An 8847-nucleotide genomic window follows, 5' to 3' on the forward strand; every position below is an offset into this window, starting at 1 on the left:
GAGCCTCAGTTTCTTCCCCTGCAAATGCGCATCAAACAGCTTACCTCAGAGGCGTCGGCACATCACCATGGTGACAGAATGCACACGTTGTGCGTCCCCGCCCCCTGGGGGCTTCGGTTTCCCAACTAAAGGGGCAGACGGTCGGGCTGGACCCCAGTGGCCCAGCTGCAGAGCGCGCTGCCCACCAGGCTCCATTTCCTTGCTGGACAGTCGGGGGCGAGGTAACTGAAGCCGGAGGTGTGGGCCCCGACTGACAGCCATTTAGGAGGCTCTGTGAGCATGTAACCCTCAGTGCAGGCGGCCGTGGGTACCCCCGCTCCCTCCTCAGGCCCCCGCTTTCTGCTCCCGCAGGTGGCGTGGACACAGCTGCCGTGGGCTCCGTGTTCGACGTGTCCAACGCCGATCGGCTGGGCTCGTCCGAGGTAGAGCAGGTGCAGCTGGTGGTGGACGGCGTGAAGCTCATGGTGGAGATGGAGAAGAAGCTGGAAAAGGGCCAGTCCATCGACGACATGATCCCCGCCCAGAAGTAGGCGCCCAGCCCGCCCGCCGCCGCCCGCCGGAGCCCCCGCCCAAGGGAAGGAAGGCCCGGCCCACTGGAGACGCGCCCCTGCCCCCGGAGGCCGGCCTGCGACGGCTTGGTCACCGAGGGGCCCCACCCAGTCCCTCTCGGAGCTCCTCTTCCAACCAGTTCCAACCACTGGGCCCCTCCTCTGGGTTCCGGCCAATGCAAAACCTCTACTTTCCCGGAGCTCTGCCACGGGGAGCGTCCTCCACACGTGGCGCGCATGCTTTTTCTCCGCTCAAAGCAACAAATAAAAGCAATGGTGGCCTTAACCTTGTGGGCACGTTATTGAGGGGGCAGGAGGGACTTTTGTAACTGGCTGCTCTGTGACCTCGAAGTGGTTTGCCCTCTCTGGGCACGTTCTATCCCCCATGAGGCCAGGTTAGGGTACAGAGCAGTGATGGCGAACCTTTTGAGCTCGGCGTGCCAGCATTCTGAAAAACCCTCACTTAACTCTGGTGCCGTGTCACGTATAGACATTTGTTGATATTTGCAGCCATAGTAAAACCAAGACTTAAGCTGGGGCCCTTCCAACCCTGGCTCCTGCTCTTACGTGGCTCAGATCTCAAACACGGGGCGCGGGAGGGAGGAACCCAGGCCAGTGTCCGAGACCTGAAACTGGCCCGCGGGCTTCCAGCTGGGGCCTCACACGCAGGTCCTCACTGCGCCTCCTTATGCCTTCCACTGGCCTCCTGTGAGGTCTGACTTCCTCCCTCGGCTGCCACGTCTTTTCACCTTCATTTTGCCCAAGAACCTGCCATAGCGCCCATGTCCCTTAAAAGGCATTCCTATTACCTGTCTAGCCGGATGCATTCCGTTTGCTGAGGCTCATTTTTCCTGTTCTTCCCCGCCGTTCCTCTATACAGTGGGGACTTGACTTACGAGTTTAATTCGTTCCATGACGAAGCTCATAACTCAAATTACTCATATGTCAAATCAATTGTGAACGAGTGAGACACGTGATGCTGGGCTGATGTTGTGGCGTTCACTGTGACGTTCGCTGCGCCAACTAGCGGTGGGGTACCTGACGCTGGCTCGTAACCCGAATTTTAGCTCGCAACTCAAAGCAAAAAATCGGCCGAGAGACGGCTCGTATCTCGAAAAACTCGTTAGTCGGGACACTTGTAAGTCAAGGCCCCACTGTATACTCTTTGCTCCTTACACCTGCAAGTTCCACCTTAATGTCTTTGTGAAGGCTGTTTCCTCCTCCAGCAGGGACTTGGGGCAGAGTATCCCCATGAAGTCTCCAGTGATTGGCCTTCTGGAGAGCTTGGTTCTGAGGAGCAGGAAGGAGGAAACTGAGGCCCAGGGATCCCCAAGAATCCCCAGAGATGACAGAAATAGGAAGGGTAGGAGCAGCTCCCAGGGTGTCCTTTAGACTGTCCCCAACTGAGGACCCATCCCTAAGCCCAGCTCCACCCCAGAGGCCACACAGGTCACGACACTGCAGGGGGGACAGGCTGTCAGTCAAATCCGCAGCCCAGGCGTCCGGCAGCTGCCATGTCCACCCGGCCCATTTGCCTCGTATGCCTTAAACCTACCCTTTTCCTCCCCACCTTTGGTTGGTCCTGCCCCCATCTCTTCCCTACTCTTTTAAAAAAAAATTCATTTCTTGATGAGAGAGAGCTATTTGTTGTTCCGCTTATCTCTGCATTCATTGGTTGCCTCTAGTATGTACCCCGACTGGGAATCAAGCCCACAATCATGGCCTATGGGGACAACTCTTATCAACTGAGCTACCTGGCCAGGGCCCTGTTCCCTCCCTTCACAGCACAAACCTGCCCCTGCTGCCCCCTTGCTCACAACCAAGGGCTCCCCAGGGCCCTCAGAATAGGGCCCAGGCCCCTCTCCACCATCTTCAAGGCCCTGTCAACATCTCCAGCCTCCTCTCCCCCTGAGTCACATGCCATTTGCTGAGGAACCTGCACTCCCTTGCTTCCCAGCCAATCAATCATACAGGCTGTCCCTCTACCGAGAACTCCCGCACCATGCCCCTCACCGCCCCACCCAGCTGCTCCTTTCAGAGAGACGGACACAGCTGCCTCCTTCACTGAGCTGAGCCCCGAGGGCAGGGCTGGGCTGTCTTTGTCACCGCTGTGTCCCCAGCACGGTCTGGCTCCCTCACCCCCCCTTTCCCGGCCTCTCAACTATAAACAACTTCCAGCAGTTCGCTCTCCTGGCCTCCATGACAGGGGTGCCTTTCTGCCGCAGGCCCTGAATTTTTCCACACCGATCACTCAATCTCTGCCACAATTTATTCCTCACATGACTTCCCTATCAGCCTCATGAGGAGCTAGGGTTGACCCTACCATGCCCCCAAGTGGGCAACTGAGGCACAGTTAGGGCTCTTGCCTGCGCACAATCCTCCATGGCTGGGATATAAACCCAGCTTGCTCACTTTGGCCCACAAGGTGCTGGGTGAACAAGACCTGCCTGCCCATACTGGGCAGTCCTCAACTGCTTGTCTATTAAAAAAAATTTATATATATATAATGTTATTCCTCATCTGAGGATTTTTCCATTGCTTTTCAGAGTGCAAGAGGGAGAGAAACATCGATGTTAGAGAGACACATCAATTGGTTACCTCCCGCATGAGCCCTGACCCCGGGGCAGAGAGCAAATAGGTAACCCAGGTATGTGCCCTTGACCAGGAATTGAACCTGTGACCCTTCAGTGCACAGGCAGATACTCTAATCACTGAGCAACCGGCCAGGGCAACTGCTTGTCTATTGAACTTCCATTTCCCTGCTGTCCAGGACTCCTTGACTTTCCTCTGGGGAACCTTGACATACAGCCCTTGCCAACAATTGGTCCAGGGATGGTCACATGACCTATCTGAGCCAATCAGAATCTGTCTTGGGACTTTTGCTGGAAGTTGGCAATAAGGAACTTCCTGCTGCAGGAACTAAACCAGAGCGATGAAAGTTGGAACTGCTGGGGTCACTTTGCCAACAGGGGGTGTCTACTGGATAAAACCCCTAGAACGAAACTCATGTTGAAAAAATAAAAAGCAGAGATGAGATGATCTGCCACCTGGACCCAGCCACACCCAGTCAGGCACCCCGACTATTAAATAACAAGCAAACAAATAGCTTTTAGCTTAAATGTAGATGGATTATTAGTCCTAATTCAGCATTGATCTTGCTAATTCTCCCGGCCACACACACACACACAGCAGCCCCAATAAATTACCCACAGTTCTCTGAAGATATACCATGCATCCCGGCTTTTGTCCAGGGCATACCCAATACCTGGTAAACTCCTACTCATTCTTCAAAACCCAGCTCTGGCATCGGTTCTTCTGGAATGCCTTCCTCAACCTCCTTTCTCTCCTGGGATCCCCCAAACAATGGTTTCTTTAGTGTTTGTCATAACCCATGTCCCCTGTAGACAGGGCTCCTCCTGTCTCCATGTGCAGCACTGGGCCTGCCACGGAGTAGGCACCGATCAATGACTGTTTATTGAATAAATGTACTACTGGAGTAGGAAGTGGCTTAGAGTCCAGTATAACATGTGGGTGGGCGCGTGAGTGGATGAATGGGGGTCCCACCTAGGAACTGGGGGCCTGTGGATGAGGCTGAGTTTTGTTCTACAATCATCCTTGACCCTCATACCCCCACTACTCCCATTCTGCAGATGAGAAAACCGAGGCTCAGAAAGGAGAAACCACTGGCCCAGTCACACCCCTCCTCTTCACCTCACGTGTAGATGAGGGCAGGGAAGGAAAACCCCAGGGACAGCGTGGAGGAGGGGGACTTCCCTAAGTTTATTGGACAACAGGCTGCAGGTGAGGGGCCGAGAGGAGGAGGGTGGGGGTGTAATAACTTAAAAACCGGAGGCGACAGCGGCAGCTCCTCGAGAGATCTCTGCAGAGGGAGGGCGTGGGGGTATTTACAAGGATTTGTACAAAGTGCCCCGCACCGGCCTGGGGCGGGAGGGGAGTTCGAGCACGACGGGCAGGGAAAGGGAAGGAGTCTGCCTCTGACCCCCACTCCCAGCCCCCAAATTCGCAGGTCTATAGGCTCAGCAACTCTTCCTGCCCCGGCCCAAGGCCTAATTCTTGAACTGTTGGGAGGAATGAAAAAGTGTCCTCAGTTTTCCTCCGGCCCCTGCCCTGCCCCGAAGTCTCCTTGGTGCCCGATGCAGGGTGAGGAGGGTCAGGACTGGCTGGAGGCGCCCCTGCTGAGCCCGCTCACCCTCCGCTCACGCCCAGCATCCCCAGAGAACAGCAGAGGAGACAGTCTCTTCCCCCAAATCCAGGTCAGGGCAGCTGGGGGGTGACCAGGGAGACCCCTCCCCGACCCCTTTCCTCCTGCAGACGTGACGGAGACGAGGAGGAGGACCCAGGGCCGTGGCTCAGAGCTCGAGGTCGTTGGAGATGCGGGTGACGAGGGTGCGGAAGGCCAGGGCCGTGCCCGCCACGCGCCGGAAGAGAACTCCCCGCAGGCCCGGCCGGGGCAGCTGGCACACCTCCACCTCGAAGTGGGACAGGGGCTCGGGCCCGCCCGCACCCCCGTGCAGGCAGGCCAGCAGGAACGGCTGTGGCTGGCGGCAGCGGACCATCAGGGCCTCGGGCGGGCGCGAGCTGGTCAGCTTCACACTCCAGGGGAATCGGAGCAGCCGGGGGGCGGCTTCCGTTTGATCCCAAGGTAGATGGCAACTGAGGAGGGAGGATGTTAGAGGTCACAGATGGGAGAGGAGAGAGAGGCAGCCCACTGTCCCCTCTTGAGGACAGACGCCTAGGTGTCCCCTCTGAGCTGTCTCCTGTCATCCCCGGGCAAAGTTTCAGCTGGACATACATTCCCACGTCTGCCTGCAGCTGGGCACGGCCTTGCCTCCAAACTCCAGGAGGCAAGTGGACGTGACATGCGTGCACCTGCACATACAGCACCTTCCCCAGCGCACACGGCAGGCCCTGGCCCCTCGTGCCCCACGTCCTGTGAGCTGGACCAGCGACAGCATGAGGCAGCCTCTGCTGTGAAGGTGGCGACCGGCTCTGAGGGACGGTGATGCAAGAACCTGGCTGCCCGAATGGGGAACGGAGCTGCCCTGCCAGCCTGGCCTGGCCACAGGGTTTGTGTAAAAGAGAAATTTATTCCTATTTTGGGGTCTCTTTGCTCCAGCAGCTGGGCCTGTTTCTTAACTAATACATCCCTCTGCTAAGAACAGTCACTTTTCCCTGGAGGACCAACCTTCTCCCCTCTAGACCACAGTTCTCACCTAGAAGGGGCACTTGGGGGCATTTCTGGGGGCTTTCTGGTCACAATGTCTTGGGGTGGGAGCACTGTGGGCATTGATTCGCTTGTGTATGGGGAGGGTCAGGGACGACACGTTCTGCAATGGGAAGAGGGCCCTGCACAACGAAGAAATATCCTGCCTCGAGTACCAAGGTGTTCCTTCTGAGAAGTACTGCAGATCTGGTCTTTCCGGTTTAGGCGGGGCTGACTGCCTCTCAGTGCCAAGGGTGAGCACAGGACGCAGTTCTGGCCAATGAGAGCATCCCATCTCTCTGGTTACTGTGATTGGCTCAAGGATGAGCACATGATTATATCTGACCAATCCGAATACTCCATCCCTCTGGCCATAGGTATTGGTTGGACATGTGACCAGGCCCAGCCAATGAGAGTCAGTCCTGGGACTTTGTTGGAACTACTGGGGCAGCTCTTTACTTCCACTGGGGAGGGGTCTCTAAACTGGTATCGTGTCAAACTAAAGTAGGGCTCGGCAAAGTACAGCACGGCTTGCTTTTTGTAAATAAAGTTTTATTGGACCGTTAGCCAGGCCCATTCGTTTGCAGTGAACAGAACTACTTTTGTGCTACAATCGCAGAGCTGAATAAGCAGGACAGACTGACTAGCCCTCAAAGTCTAAACCACTTTCTACCTGGGGCTGTTAGACCCTGTCGGCCACCAGCTGGCCACCATTCTGCCTCGTTGGATGAGAGGACAGGAGGTGTGGTGTCTGCAGGAAGAGGAGCTGGTTATGGATGGGAGAGGCTGACGTTAGAGAAGGTCAAGAGGAGGTGCTCAAGGACGGGGAGGAAGTGAGGGGCAATCGGCAGAGCAGAGAGGAAGGGCTGCTGGCAGAGAAGGGAGGTCAGGGGGGATTCAGGGAGCTGGCCTTAAAGGATGAGACCCAGTCCCATCTAAGGACCAGGGGGCAGCGGGGGAGGGGCTGAGGGAAGTGGGGTCTGAGGCACGTGAGGGAGGGGCAGTGTGGCTGTCAGGGGTAGGCACAGGCACTTACCTTGTGACCTCAGGTCCCCCGATTCTCTCAGGTTCGTCTGAGACCCTAGGGGAGGAGCGGGGGCCAGAGTGTTTAATCTGGACACAAGGAGCCTCCGCTCCCCCACCCCACCGCCGCCAAGACTCTGCACCCCGCCTTGGCCCCAGTGCCTCCCTGCCGGCTGGAGCTGGGCCGGGGAGGGCCTGGAGTCGGATTCGCTCTCCTTCCCATGCCCAGAACGGGAGCCCATTCTGAAATGGTTAGTGCAGGTCGTAGGAGAGACACTGAAGAACTTGGAAGACAAAAGAAACAGGCAGTGGGCAGAGACAGCCACATGCAGAAGGGGCGACACACACACGCACCCCTTCCTCAGGCTTTGCTCCAACGACCCTCCTCCGTGAGGCCGGCCCCTTTAAAGCTGCTCCTTCCCTTCCCACACCCTGACCCCCCCTCCCTGCCCTCGTTTCTCTTTCGTACTTGTCGCTACCTGACAGTCTATGGATTTTACTTATTTACTGCTCACTGCCGGGTCCCCTGGTGGAGCGCTGGCTCTGCCCGGGCAGGGCTTGGCAAAGCACATCTTGTTCACTCTACTCCAGGGCCCAGGATGGTGCCAAACATACAGCAGGTGCTCAATGAACAATAATGGCAACCGTTTATAAAGCATTTTCCAAGGCAACATTCTAAGCTCGGTCCACATAGCACCTCACTTAGTCCGCACAGCAACCCTATGAGGAACCACTGTTACTACTATCCCCATTTTCGAGAAAGTGAGGCCCAGAGAGGCTGAGCGACTTGCTCAGGTCACACAGCAGAATTGGGGTCCAAACCTCATGAGTCTGGCTCTGGAGGCCAGACTATTGTTTATTAAATGAGTAAATGACCCCACATACAGACCGCCTCTCCCATTCGCAGCCCCCCGCCCCCCACGCCTGCACACACAGCTCAGACATGCAGACCAGGAGGCGGAGCCAGTGAGAGCAGAGGGGGGACAGGACTTACTGATCTTGGATCCCTGGGGCAAAGAGGCGCCCGAAACGCAGCGGTTAGAGTTCTGCCGTTTAGAGGGATCGAGGGTAACCCTGTAGTGTGAGGAGGGAGCGGAGGGTGACGGAGGAGGAGGAAGATGAGGAGGAGGAAATGGAGGAGGAAGTGGAGGAGGAGATGATATCGAGGTAAAGGAGGCAGAGTTGAGTAGAAGACAGGTTAGGCCCATCAGCCCCCAACCGCGACCCCTGTCCCCCATGTCCCGTGGGGCTCACCTTCGGGTCAGTTTGGAGGTCAGCTTGGTAAAGAGGTTGGTGGTGGGGCGGGGCCGCCCGGTGGGCAGGGGTGTGGCCTCATGGGCCAGCGTGGGAGAGGCAGGCGGCCCGTTCTGCACGCCCCCACCTCCCCCACCCCCTGCCCGCCGGTCCCGGACCTGGCCACCGTGGAAGGTGCTACGGATGGTGGAGCCCCGTGCCAGGCGGCTCCGCTCCCCTGATGGGGGAGCCAGGCTGTGACTGGAAGGGGAGGCGGGGGGCACCCGTGGGGTACCCGAGCTGTGGGCAGAGAGGAACAAGTCAGAGAGGGACCCCAAGGCAGGCCAAGTCCCCAGGCCTGAGATCAGAAACTTCTCCCAACCAAGAGCTCAGAGACAGGGCGAGTTGTGCAAGGAAGCTGTGTACTGCACCGCCCCCTCCAGAGTCATCCCTCCTTACCTGTCCCTTCTTCAAACTCTACCCGCTCCAGACTGCCCCTATCCCAGCCCACATTCTCCACACTCAGCTACTGAATAGCTTCACATACATTTTTGGGTGAATCCTTTGCTATTTGCCATCCAAACCTCAGGAGCCAAATCAACTTTGCAAATACTCTGCTATCTCAACTTCCATCATCCAAACTTGGGAAATGAACAGATGTGTACGTCAAGGGAACCTAGATTCATTATAACCATTTCTCAACAGGTGACAATAAAGAGGAAGCACCTGCTTCTAGACTCTCTCAAGATGGTGTGTGAGCAGTGGTGGCCCCACTGTCCCAGAACCCTCCTCTACCCCCCCCGCCCCCCCCCAGTTCTC

General features: G+C 57.0%; 2 protein-coding genes across 2 annotated transcripts in view; one reads left to right on the top strand and one right to left on the bottom strand.

Annotated features, from left to right (window-relative positions):
• The window catches only part of CKM (creatine kinase, muscle), a 9662-nt gene extending 8828 nt beyond the window's left edge, over nt 1–834 (top strand). The window contains exon 9 of the mRNA XM_015561197.1: nt 349–834. Coding sequence (XP_015416683.1) covers nt 349–530 — 182 coding nt within the window. The 3' untranslated portion in view covers nt 531–834. The remainder of the gene's footprint in view (nt 1–348) is intronic.
• A 3165-nt stretch (nt 835–3999) lies between these two features.
• Nucleotides 4000–8847, bottom strand: part of MARK4 (MAP/microtubule affinity-regulating kinase 4) — a 27007-nt gene continuing 22159 nt past the window's right edge. The window contains exons 15-17 of the mRNA XM_015561198.1: nt 8050–8328; nt 6809–6853; nt 4000–5222 (exon numbers count right to left, since the gene is read on the bottom strand). Coding sequence (XP_015416684.1) covers nt 4919–5222; nt 6809–6853; nt 8050–8328 — 628 coding nt within the window. The 3' untranslated portion in view covers nt 4000–4918. The remainder of the gene's footprint in view (nt 5223–6808; nt 6854–8049; nt 8329–8847) is intronic.

Source organism: Myotis davidii, unplaced genomic scaffold (genome assembly GCF_000327345.1).
Source record: "Myotis davidii unplaced genomic scaffold, ASM32734v1 scaffold796, whole genome shotgun sequence".
Classification (NCBI taxonomy): domain Eukaryota; kingdom Metazoa; phylum Chordata; class Mammalia; order Chiroptera; family Vespertilionidae; genus Myotis; species Myotis davidii.